At 32.7% G+C, this 12,890-nt stretch overlaps 1 protein-coding gene across 1 annotated transcript; it reads left to right on the top strand.

Annotated features, from left to right (window-relative positions):
- The first annotated feature begins 6,568 nt into the window (after nucleotides 1-6,568).
- LOC108342991 (protein STICHEL-like 3) lies at nucleotides 6,569-12,890 on the top strand. The gene is made up of 7 exons (XM_017580976.2): nucleotides 6,569-6,855; nucleotides 6,998-9,641; nucleotides 9,778-9,997; nucleotides 10,260-10,808; nucleotides 11,539-12,115; nucleotides 12,272-12,335; nucleotides 12,557-12,890. Exons 2-7 carry the CDS (start codon nucleotides 7,569-7,571, stop codon nucleotides 12,647-12,649), a joined length of 3,576 nt encoding a protein of 1,191 aa, XP_017436465.1. The 5' UTR covers nucleotides 6,569-6,855; nucleotides 6,998-7,568; the 3' UTR covers nucleotides 12,650-12,890.

Here is a 12,890-nt window from a genome sequence, read left to right as displayed (position 1 = left end):
GTTGAATTGAGTCCGTATTAAAAATTTACTTTTATTGGATCAAGATTTATATACAAAAGAGATATTGTTTATTCTCAAACACAAGACCACAAACTTACACAACAACAACAAAAATTAAAGATCTTAATTATTTCTAAGGAAACCTATATAGTTTCCTTTTATAACAATAATTAGGTTTCACATTTTCATTTTTTATTCTAATTGTTTAAATTTGTTGTTCTTCTTGAAATTGAAAAATAATTAGGTTAACATAGGGATGCAGGCGCGTAGGCGTGCGATTCTGATGAAAGAAAAATTGAAAGCAACACTTATATATATGGAGCTGCATCAACCCCACAGAAAAATGGACATAAGTTAGAGTTTTTGAAGGTTTAAATTTTAAGTGATTTATTACTATCAGCGTTATTTGGTTAAATTAAAGTGGTCCCGTATATTTGTTGAAGTAGTCGATGTCGATGAAGAAATTAGTTTTGTGTTTGATTCCAAGTCCAGAATTTTCACTGCGAATATATTACAATGCAGTGGCAGTTTGAAGTGGACCACAAAGAAAGATGAAACACTTGAAGACAATCTTGCAATCTCTTGAATAAACATTATTCTCTTAAACATCATGTCACACTTAATGTGTTGTGTTCAATTGGTAGTAAGGGTGCCGTGGACATTAAAAGTCATGTGGGTTCGGTCAGAGTGAAGTTCAGGAATGTGGTCCATAACACAGCAACAATTTGAGAATCCAAAGGGAACCCTGTTTGTTCAAAACTCACTGAGATCCATTCCGTTCCTTTGTTCTTTGAAAATTGGAGTTTTTAATATAACACTTCTCCCATCGTACCATCTTCCACTTGCGGCCACATGTCACATAAGTCCACCCATAAATGAGAAAGTCCTATGTCTCACTTCGGATGTCGTTTTTGTTCAGACAATTCATATTTATTACACACCTCCAACCCAAACTTGTTAGGCCATAAACCTCCAATTGTTATCAATAAATTATAGCGTACCAGGCTTTTGAGACTTTCATTTAAATGTTTATACTGTGATCAACGGAAAATTATGTCAAATTTCACTTTTATGTTTTGTTTATTTACAGAAAATAAGAAAGGTAAGGTCATCTACCATATCACCGTACCTTGTGTGAATACTTTTAGTTTGTTTCTCTTGAATACACGTATAGCTCTAGTGGGGATATAATGTGTATATATTTTGTTTACATGCAACTATTATGTTTATGTGGGGGAGGTCTTCATTCCGTACCACATCAATCTTGTGGATTAAAAACATCCACCAAAATCAAATAATAATTTCAAAACATAAAAAATAAGGTTTCATCTCGTCACTTGAATTAATTGACCAGAAAGATACAAACACCAATGAGATCTAAGCTTAACCATATAAGAAATTAACATAATTCTTTATCGAAAGCCTTAAGACAATGAGTTAATGGATCTTTCATCTTTTTATAGTGTTATACTTTATCATTTCTATCCAAGGTGGGATTTTGACTCACACTTAAATTATCAACAAAAAAATAAGATGAAAAATGAAATGATACATGCATATAGAAAAAGACATTATTTATATCGATTATTATTTTTACTTTCTATATCATTTTAAAAATCATTATAAAAAATATCTTTTAACCGGTGTAATAAAACTTTCTTGCACTATTATATAAAATAATAATTAAATAATATATAAAATAAAATCTACAAATTTATTTTCTCGCAAAATTAAATTAAAGATAATATCAATTATATTAATTTGTCAGATATGTCAAATTTGAAATGCATGACTAAATATAAACAGTCCCACTTCAACTAAATAAATTAATAAATTAGAACATAATAAATTTTAATATCATATTAGAAAATAAACTTGTAAAAATCTCAAGAAAAATAATAAGAGAGTATTTTACTTATTATTCAATGTAAATGTTTCATGCATAACTTACACGTAATGTCTTCACGTTCTTAATAATTGAAATATTAATAAAAGAAATATTTTTACTGTATCATTTGGCAAAGCATATTGATCTATTTTAAAAGATCACAGACTATTACAATTTATTAAGTAGTTGCTAATTAAATTTCTACATTGAAACTTTAAAAACATATAAATATTATTGCTAATTTATCTAACAGTCAAATAATATTCACGACAATATTAATATTGTTTAAGAAAAGATACTTCAGTATATAAACTAACACATGACAAGTTGAATGTGTTAAAACTAAATTAAAATATAAATATTCTCCATGAATACTAATAGTGTCATAAGAAGTTATAAATTTCTGTCAAATTAAGTTAATGGGTTGATTAAAATATAGATTTAAAAAGAATATGAAGACCCATCTTAAAATAACATTAAAAATAGAACAATTAAACATTAGAAGATCGGAATTATGTGAACAATACACGAAATTAAAGTTATCTTATTGTATTTCACATTAATTTTCGTATACATTAACGATGTTAGAATTATTAGTGACACAATTTTTGTTAATAATTAACCAATTAACCTATTTTGTTTTTTAGCATGCTGACAATCATGCTCCTTCAGAAACACCAGCCACCACTACCACCATCAATTCGTTGAATGACAATTGATGGACGGTGTTGTTGACAAGTGCGTGTACAATCAAATATTTTTCGAAGCCACTCAGAATCCAAGTTATTTCCCAGTTATTCTATTCTGGAAAACGTTAAATTGGGTCGTTTATGTTTTAAAAAATATTTTATGAGAAAGAACTTCTTGGACCACAAAAATTCTAACATGTATAACAACAACACAGTCATGCCTTATTTATATTTGGTGATTTAGTTTTGAGAGGACGTAAAAGGAAAAGAGCTGAATTGGTATAAATGAACATCACTGTAATAAAATGCGACTGAAACTGAGGGTGACCTATGAGGATTTTCTTTCACGGAGAAGATTTGTACTGAAAGTTTCTTAATTTTTTCAAAATGTCCACACCTATGATAAGATTTCACACTTCTACAACCCATCATCAACTTAGCCATGTGCCATGTTCATCTGAAAAATGAAAGAGGAGGCAATTCAAGGGAAATTCAGAAGGATAAGAGATATCTTAAACAGTTCTTTCGACAAATATGATAAAAGAGAAAAAGGAAAATAAAAGAAAGATTTAAATAACTTGATGAAGAGAAAAAGAAAGATAAATTTGATAATTTTGACATAATTTAATTGTATAAAAAAATAATTTATAATAAAAATAAGCTTTAAGTTTAACTTAATATTCTAATAAATGTCGTTAGGATGTAATTATGAGAAAAATAAATTTTATATTTATTTTATATACAATCTTACAAGCGGTAAATTTCTTAAGAAAATATCTAATTTATAAGAAAAAGTTTGTCAAATTACCTAATGCTTGAATGAATATTTTTTTTATTATCTTAAATTATAATAAGACAAAGATATTAACCCATTTCGATTAATTAAAAATGTAATTAAAAGTATCATCCTATAAAATTCATTTAATAAAAATCCATTTCAATCCATTCATTAATAACTTTTCGATCATACATTGATTTGATTTCTAATCAATCACGAAAATAATATTTAACAAAACTATATTTAATTTAATTTTTTTTCTAAAATAATTTTTTTAAAACATATTTAAAAACGTGTTTTAAGAAAATTGTTAACAAATCAAGAAAAAACAATTGTAAAAAGATTGGTTGAGTTAGTTTTGACCAGTAATGTATTTAAGGGATGGTGTATTGAGTTTTAAGAAATAACAGATCATTAATTATTAATGAAATTACATGAATCAATTGATCTGATATGTCTTATTCTTTTTTATATACTTTGTAATACATGGATTGAATTTAATTACAAATAGATCAAATGAATGATTACTAAATTGATTGTTTTGTTACCCTTAATATTAATTAGCAGGAAAGAATCATTAATTAGAATATTTGAAAAGTAACAAAATTAATTAAAATAAACTTTGATATTATTTAAAATGAATAATAAGGTCAATTTTTTAATTTTCGAATTGCTTTGATTAATCTTGTATATTTATTGATTTTAATTTATTACTTTCTTTAAATGTAGGCATGTATATTTAGAATTCACTTTACAATATGCAATTTAATTGATGTATATTTTTTATTTAATCTAATTTGCAATTCTTCATTGTGAATTTCCGAAATGTTTACAGTTGAAGATGATAATCAAATTCGATTTTCAAATCAATGTCAATTTTTATTATACGCATCAAGATCTTAACTTATAACTAAATTGAAGTAAAAATTAAATATCGTTCATTTATACTAAAAGTACTTTTAAGACCCAAAAAAAAAATAGTTGGTTGTTCCATTATAAAAGTGAAAAAAAGAAACAATTATCAAAAGTAACACAATTGAATTTAACAAAAAAAAAAAAGACCCTATAAGACTGAAATAATTTCTACCACACACTTGGTATACTTTCTACCACAGACTTGTTAATTAAATAAAGTAGATGCAATTTCTTTTATTGTATTTCTCCACGTTTCACAAAGCATAAAACATGTATATATATGCATACATAAAAAAGAAGATAGAAACATTGGGTTATAATTTTTTTTAAAGAAAAACAACTCCATATATGTATTATATACTAACTTATTTTATGCTCCATCCCTTCATTCATTGAAAACATATAATCTAGGGTCAATGATGATAATTATTAATGATCTTTCCACAAACCTCAATTAATATAATTTTAAACTTAACTGTTAGAAAAATCACTGCATTGTTTCAGATCCATGTAAGTTATCCATGTTAAAGGATAGAGAAGAAAGAAAAACGATGTTCCTCTTTGAAATAAAAAAGAAAATATTACCTAAAGTATAGTATTTTCAAATATGTTCCTCAGTACGTGTCCGATGTTATACGAATGTTTGACAACTACTAAAATAGTATAGATGTAACGTGTTAAAATTGTACGTTATTTCGAGACGGGGACTTCAAAACCAAACAGCCCCCCTAATCTGACGTTTATTCATAATATTAACATCCACTTCACACTGACAACTGTGCGTTAGAATAAAAGAAATTTACCTTTAAATAAAAACGATTCCATGTGTATTTTTATATTATAAGAGTTGAAATGCGACAAAATGACATGTGCAGAAAAAGTATCCAATGCGTATAACGGTACAAGGAGATCTGTTGTTCTTTCTAATAAGAAAGAAAGACGGAACAGTTTTTTGTGTTTTCCCATAATACAATATTTTCTTACAATTGTTTTTTACAAAATATCCAATTATCTCGTAAAAAGTATAGTTGGATAAAAATATAAATAATTAACATCATAAAATATAAATAACAACAAATGATACAAAAAATAGTAAAAAGACACTAGAACAAATTAAATTCATTCATTTTGAAAGTTGATATTGTAAAAGCAATTGCTTAATTTTTGAATTATTTTGTGTTACGGGTAGTGATGAAGTGCAGTTAATGCAAAGTCTTTGCATAGTTTTCAGAAAGATAGCAACCAATAATTCATTCATGGAAATTTGCCAAGGAGAAAAAAACAACTAAAGACATTTCATGCTATGACATGTTGGTTTCTGTGTGCATTGTTTGGACAGGGAGTTAAGGCATACAACAACTATGAGCATTCAAAATCCATGATAATCCTTTTTCTTACATCACTTTTTTGTTTGGAATAATAATACTTTTGATAATATTTTTTTTATAATATTTTAAATTATTTGTGTCATTTTGTAATTGATTTATATTGATATTTATGATTATTATTAATTATAAATAATTTTAAATTAATTACACAATAATATAATATTAAAATATTATAAAAAAAAATTATCTTTATCCTTTGATTCGAGGGCACACATGCATTAATACTATTTATGATTTGAAATCAATTTCTTCCCAAACTTCACTATTTTGTAGTAATAGTTATCTGCATGTTAGGTAATGTCACGATTCTAACTGATCCCATTTTTTAAATCTTTTTTAAGGCGGCATCTAGGTATAGTATTTTTCTTCTTTTCTTTATTTTTTAACCGATGACATGTTTCTCTAAAAATAGTTTTATTCAAGTAAAGTAGAATCATTATCAATGATAAGATTATTTTCTAACATTTAACATATTTCGGTACTCATAATTCAAACTTTAAAATATTAATTACAGTAAACTAGAATAATTTTACCCTTGATTCACATATTTAACAGTAACGTATGATATTGTTATAATATTTATGGCTATACACTAAATAGTTTTGCACTATGATTTAATCATAAAGAATTGATTATTTATTATATTTACATTAATTTGAAATGCAAACGAAGTCTACTATGAAAATTGAGTATAAGAAAAATGTTGAACTCAAAGCAAACAAGGGAATGGAATTTCAACGGAACGGGTTTTGTTGGTCCCCTCATAATTCAAAATCCGCAAGAATCCAACTATTATTTTCTTTTGAGATGAATAAGCAGTCAAAAATATTCAACGACCACATTTTATTATTTAAAAATAATTCGAAAATATATATAATCCTATTTGCATGCCTAGCTAATGGACACACCGCTTTATTGGCAGTGTGTCCTCTGTTCCCAGAATTGTGTCTGAGAGTGTGTCTAGAACGGATCTTACAATCCCATACTCTCACCCCCTTCTCTCTCTCTTTCTCACTTTCTCTTCCTGCTATTTCAAGCTTTGTACTGTTCGTTTTTCTCTCTCTTCAAGTCATGGGTTGGTTGGAGTTGGGACTATCGTTTTCTCGCTCTCGTGAAGTGCATGTGAAGCTTGCTGAGAGATCTGAGGCTTAATAATCCAAACGGGTCGCCTTCCTTTTTCTGATTCAGGCGTTTGAGGTGTTTGCCTTCTACTTTTTTCGCTTATACCTTCTTCTTTATTTCTCTCTCTCTTTTTGCTCCCCCCTTTTGGAAGAAATGTTACATCACGTTCTTTACGCCTCTGCTTCATTAACTCCCTCTCATTTTGTCACACTCTCAGGGATAACGTTGTTCTATCTTGAGTGAGTCAGTCAGTGCACTTCTGTGGAGCTTTGAGCTAATGGGGTGTTTGCTTCTTCTCTTCTTTTTGCTTGTTTAGCTTAAAAATTGTGCCTTCTGGCGTTTGAAGCTGTTGGGGTAGCATCACTATTTTTGTGGTCTGCAAAGTTCCTTCCTTTTGGTTCTTTGGTTAGTTCAATGGGTTTGGTTGAATGTTGGGCTATGTTTGTGGAGTATGTGGTGGGGATTTTGGTGGTTGGAGATTCTTCTTGAAGGGTATTTTTTCTTACTGGGTCGAATCTTGGTGGGTCTTAGTGTTGGTTTTTAGTGTTCATGGGATAATTGACCATGGGAGTCGCTGTTTCCCTTTTTAGGGAGTTTGAATTCTAGCCTTATTTTGGCATTTCCGGGGTGATTAATGGGTGTTGAAGTCTGAGCATTTTTTTTAGTGTTCCTTTTTTACGCTATAACAGTGAAAGCTTGGCACTGTTATAGACAAAAATGAGCGTTTTTCTGATTTGTTATATTAATTTAGAAGGGATTCTGCTGTTAGAACGGCTGGTGTTCTGATCATGACTAGGGCTGTTCGTAGTAGGGTGCTTAAAGATGCCAATGGTGATATTAGTGATCATCTTCGCAACCACATCCATTTGACAAATTGCATTCATCTGAAGAACCATATGCACAAAAACAGCCCCATTCTGGCTGATAGGTCAATCATGAGAGACCTTGTTGTGCTGCAGAGATCGCGGTCTCTTCGAGACCCTTCTGCAAGTCCTCCATCATGGCACTCGCCTTCTGTGGTTGACATGCTTTTCAAAAGAGTTGAAAATGACGCGGTGTCTCAAGGGGGGAGAAGGTCTGTAGGTGTTGAGAGAAGGAAGGAAGGGAGAAGATTATCTGGAACTTCACCACCCTTGGTGAGTATAGCTTCATCAAGAGTTGCCCCAGGTGAGATTGGTAGGGGTACTGATGGGATAACGGCACCTAGTGAACGTAGCAGCAGGAGTGGAGTGGGAGATGGCAGGAGGGTTGGGAGAGAGGAATCTGGTAGGAGGAATGAAAAGCCTGACTTTTTGGATGTTAATCAAGAGGACCCTCTCAATCAAGCTGGGAAAAGTTTGGCTGAAGATGTTATTTCCAGGCATTCCGAGTCTAAAGATAGAAAGAGCAAACAGAGGGGGAAGAATGTTCGAGATTCTCAAGTGAAGACGCTTTCTGAGCAGCTGAATGATGTTCCTTTGGATAGTGATGATCTAGCATCAACAAATATTCATTTTCGTGGAAGGTTTCCTAGACAGGAGAAAATTATCGAGGAGGCAGATTCCCGGGTGCGCAGTAGTGGAAGTGGAATGAATAGGGGGAAAAGGCGTAAGTTTCGAAGTGCTCGAAGAACTCGTGTTGCCACAACATCAAGAGAAATTGGAGCTGAGAATGAACTTTCTGTGGCTTCCAACTCAATAGCTCAGGCTTCAGCCCACCAGAAATATCACTTGGAGGGGGCTGATGAGTTTGGAGATGATAATGTTACTAGGGCTCCGAAAAATGGGTGTGGCATTCCATGGAATTGGTCCAGAATTCATCACAGGGGTAAAACATTCCTTGACATGGCTGGAAGAAGTTTGTCTTGTGGTTTATCAGACACTAGGTTGAAGAAAGGGACATTTGCTGACAATGGAAGACATATTTCTGAGATGCCTGTGGCATCTGAGCATTCAAGCTCATATACTAAGTCTGATGCAGAGGCATTGCCCTTGCTAGTTGAGGCATCTGTGTCTCACGCAAGCACTGAAAATGCTTGTTGGGATCATGACTATTCTGGGGAACTAGGTCTTTTTGGTGATAACTTATTCAAGCGTGATGTTGATTCTGATCTCGCATCCGAAGCTAGATCTGGTGATCAGCGTAAGTTGAGAGGGAATCGCCACAGTCGACACCAAAGTTTAACACAAAAGTACATGCCTCGAACCTTTAGAGATATGGTTGGGCAAAATTTAGTGGCACAAGCTCTTTCTAATGCAGTAATGAAGAGAAAAGTTGGATTGTTGTACGTGTTCTATGGTCCCCATGGCACTGGAAAAACGTCTTCTGCTCGCATATTTGCAAGAGCTCTGAATTGTAATTCTTCAGAACACCCAAAACCTTGTGGATTTTGCAATTATTGCATAGCGCATGATATGGGCAAGAGTAGAAATATAAAGGAAGTAGGTCCAGTTAGCAATTTTGACTTTGAGAGCATCATGGACCTACTGGACAATATGATTGTTTCTCAGCTTCCATCACATTACAGAGTGTTTATTTTTGATGACTGTGATACTCTGTCGACGGATTGTTGGAATGCTATATCGAAGGTCATTGACCGAGCACCTAGACGTGTCGTTTTTATCCTTGTCAGTTCTAGTCTTGATGTCTTGCCTCATATAATAATATCCAGGTGTCAAAAATTCTTTTTCCCAAAGCTGAAGGATGCGGATATTGTACATACTCTGCAGAGGATTGCAACCAAAGAAGGTCTAGAAATTGAGAAGGATGCCCTGAAACTGATTGCATCAAGGTCGGATGGATCTATGAGAGATGCTGAGATGACCCTTGAACAACTTAGTTTACTTGGACAGAGAATATCCGTTCCTCTTGTTCAGGAATTGGTAAGCTGTTTATTTGTTAGTGTGTTTCTGTCATGACTCATTCTTACACTGGATTATATTTCTACTGTAAACTACTAGAGTTAATTTTGTTAATTTGCTATGCTTGAATTGCTCTGAAGTTAAATCCTTTGTTCAGGTAGGGCTAATCTCTGATGAGAAATTGGTGGATCTGCTTGATTTGGCATTATCGGCAGACACAGTTAACACCGTGAAGAATTTAAGAGTGATAATGGAAACCGGTGTGGAGCCATTGGCTTTGATGTCACAACTTGCTACAGTAATTACAGATATACTTGCTGGGACCTATGATTTCACAAAAGAAAGGCGTAGAAGGAAGTTCTTCCGTAGACAACCATGTGAGTAGAGTAATCTCATATTTTTAGACAGCACCCAGTTATTAATTTAAGCCTCATCATTTTGTAAAAACATATACATTGTGCATAGACATATTTTTTACACCAGAATTGTCCGTCTTGATAAATCTTTTATACGGCTAATTCCATGAGTATACAGTTTTGTCATAGTGCAGACTGGATAGTCTTGCTCTAGTTTCATACTAGTGATCATATTTTCCTTTGTTATACTTCCAAAAGTTGATGATACTAATTTCTGTTTCAGTGTCCAAAGAAGACATGGAAAAGCTGCGCCAAGCTCTGAAAACTTTATCTGAGGCTGAGAAGCAACTGAGGATGTCCAATGACAAGCTAACATGGCTGACAGCTGCTTTACTTCAGCTTGCTCCGGACCAGCAATATGTGTTACCAACATCATCTGATAATAGTTTCAACCATAGTCCGTTCACTCTAAAAGATGCAGATGCGAGAGAAGCTGCTAGACTGAATGGTAATCCTGTTGACATTCCTAACAAAACTAGACGATTATCAATGGATGCTAGAATTGAAAATTTCCATGCTGGAAGCTCAGCAGATGGTCTGACAAGGGGTCTTGGTTCTGAGAAGAAGCGACATAGTGTGTCTGGTTTTACTCCTCAACATACACATTTCCAAGCCACTGATAAGATTAAGATGAACGAGAGGCAAATTTTGGGTAAAGGCCGGAAAGAAATTGGAGATATATGGTCAGAGGTGCTTGAGAGAATACAAGTTACTGGTCTGAAAGAGTTTCTGTTTAAAGAAGGCAAGCTGATCTCTGTTAGTTTTGGGGCAGGTGAGTGTCAAGTCTGCACAATGCTTACTCAACAACACATCTAATAATATTTTGTATTCATATGATTAAAATTTTTCCCCTTAAAAATGTCATTCTCTGTGTTGATATAATATTCCTAATTTTTTAAATGCATTTTAGATCTAGAGGAGCTAGGGGATAAATTAGTCTTCATTTATCTAGCTGTAGTATCAGGTCAAAGGCCTGAAAGCCTTGTTTGCCAGAATTGATAATGTTATTATTTTTATCATAAAGTTGAAATGCTAACATTCCTGTGATGCTCACCTTTGGTGGTGTCATAATCAGTGTTAACAATGCTTTACATGAATTCCAGGTTGGGAATAATTATGGAATGACTTAACTTTGCATGTGATTATTCTGAATATAGTGTTGTCAACCTGATGGTCTTGTATTACTATTACTATTATAGTAGATTGAAAAATTGGTTCAGGCATCAGGGTCTGTTCTAGAACTTATAATAAAGTCAAGAGAGGTTAGTCTGCAGCAAACACTATCTTACTAAAACTTACTATGAGCTTTATCTTTGAAGTATTTTTGTTTCACTCTGTGCTTGTGCATCTTAGATGATATATCTTGTTAATAGTATTTTTCCATTTTACCAGTTGACCTTTTGTGTATCTTGCGTAATGCTGTTATGGTAGTGCTCCTGTTTAATTTTTACTCTACTCATTAACATTCATTATTTATCTATATTTTATGGTTTATGTTCCAGCTCCAACTGTGCAGCTAATGTTTAGTTCTCATTTGACCAAATCTACTGCCGAGAAGTTCACAGGCCAAATCTTACAAGCATTTGAATCTGTCCTTGGATCTTCTATAACAATAGAAATTAGATGTGAGTCAGGCAAAGATGCTGGATCTGCTGTTCAACAGCCTCCTACATTGCCTGCTACTAATGATATTCTGTCTCAGATAAGAGACTTTAACGGTGTTGGTTCTCAAGCTCATCCAACATTAACTGATTCTGTTGAAAAAAGAAGGGGTGAAATTGTAGAAGAAGCATCTTCTCAAGTGGAGCACAAGACTAATGAGCAGCAGGTAAATGGTCATGGAACGTCTTATAGAAAATTAGAAGGTACAAGTATAGGACACACATCAGTTTCCCAAAACAAGCCAATTGTTAAGTCGCAGTTAGACCAAAGAAAGCTTACGGAGCAAAATCAAAGTCGAAGTCTTGTAAGAAGCAAAGTATCTCTTGCTCATGTAATCCAGCAAGCAGAAGGCCAGAGAAGTGGGTGGTCAAAACGTAAAGCAGTTTCTATTGCTGAGAAGCTTGAACAAGAGAATTTGTAAGTTACCATTCCACCGTTTCGATAGAGTTTGTTAACGTGAATGTCTTGAATTATTAAGCTTTGGAATTTGGTGTTATCTTGTTTGAGTGATATGATAATGTCTCTGTTATAACTCATAACTGACGATTAGTTTGAAAATCATTTACTCCTTAGGAGACTGGAGCCAAGATCAAGAAGCTTGCTATGCTGGAAAGCATCAAGAGCAACTCGGCGAAAGGTAGTTCATTTTATTGAATTTTGTAAACAATTCATCAAGGGCATGATTGTGTTGCTTGTGCATTATAGGGGATGTGATATCCATTACTTTCGTGGTTTACATGTGAGAATTCGTCTAAGTTATTGACGTTAGATGTGACGTTAGTGTGGCAATTTATTCAATTTTTGATTATTATACAGCAGTACATTATAATTGATGTTTTTAATTGATTGGTTTGGCAGCTGTCACGGTTGAAAATTCGTAGTCGAAAACCACGTGCATTGCTGAATCTGGTCTCGTGTGGGAAATGTCTGTCTACAAAATCTCCGAGGTAGTATGCATGTTGGAATGTTGTGGGTTGATTCAATACCCATTTGTATTACCAGTATTTAGGCTTTTTCCTCAAGTGTTATAGGGTCAAGCCTTTTCTATTCTTCTTTTCATTTAATTCAATAAAAGCATGTAGCTATATATATCAGATGAAGAAAATGTAGGAAAGTAGTAAATCCCATTTTAGTGATAAGATGTTGTATATTTTTCCTTACCATAAATTTTATGCAAATTTTAACTCAGGTC

This window comes from Vigna angularis, chromosome 6 (assembly GCF_016808095.1).
Source record: "Vigna angularis cultivar LongXiaoDou No.4 chromosome 6, ASM1680809v1, whole genome shotgun sequence".
NCBI lineage: Eukaryota > Viridiplantae > Streptophyta > Magnoliopsida > Fabales > Fabaceae > Vigna > Vigna angularis.
The sequence above is the reverse complement of the archived record's forward strand: the minus strand, read 5'-3'. Positions and strand labels throughout refer to the sequence as shown.

Excerpts from the sequence above, each read along its gene's own strand:
- LOC108342991 (XM_017580976.2), top strand. The coding sequence starts at position 7,569 with ATGACTAGGGCTGTTCGTAGTAGGGTGCTTAAAGATGCCAATGGTGAT. Across the intron at positions 9,642-9,777 it reads TTCCTCTTGTTCAGGAATTG|GTAGGGCTAATCTCTGATGA; the intron begins GTAAGCTGTTTA and ends TCCTTTGTTCAG. Across the intron at positions 10,809-11,538 it reads CTCTGTTAGTTTTGGGGCAG|CTCCAACTGTGCAGCTAATG; the intron begins GTGAGTGTCAAG and ends TTTATGTTCCAG.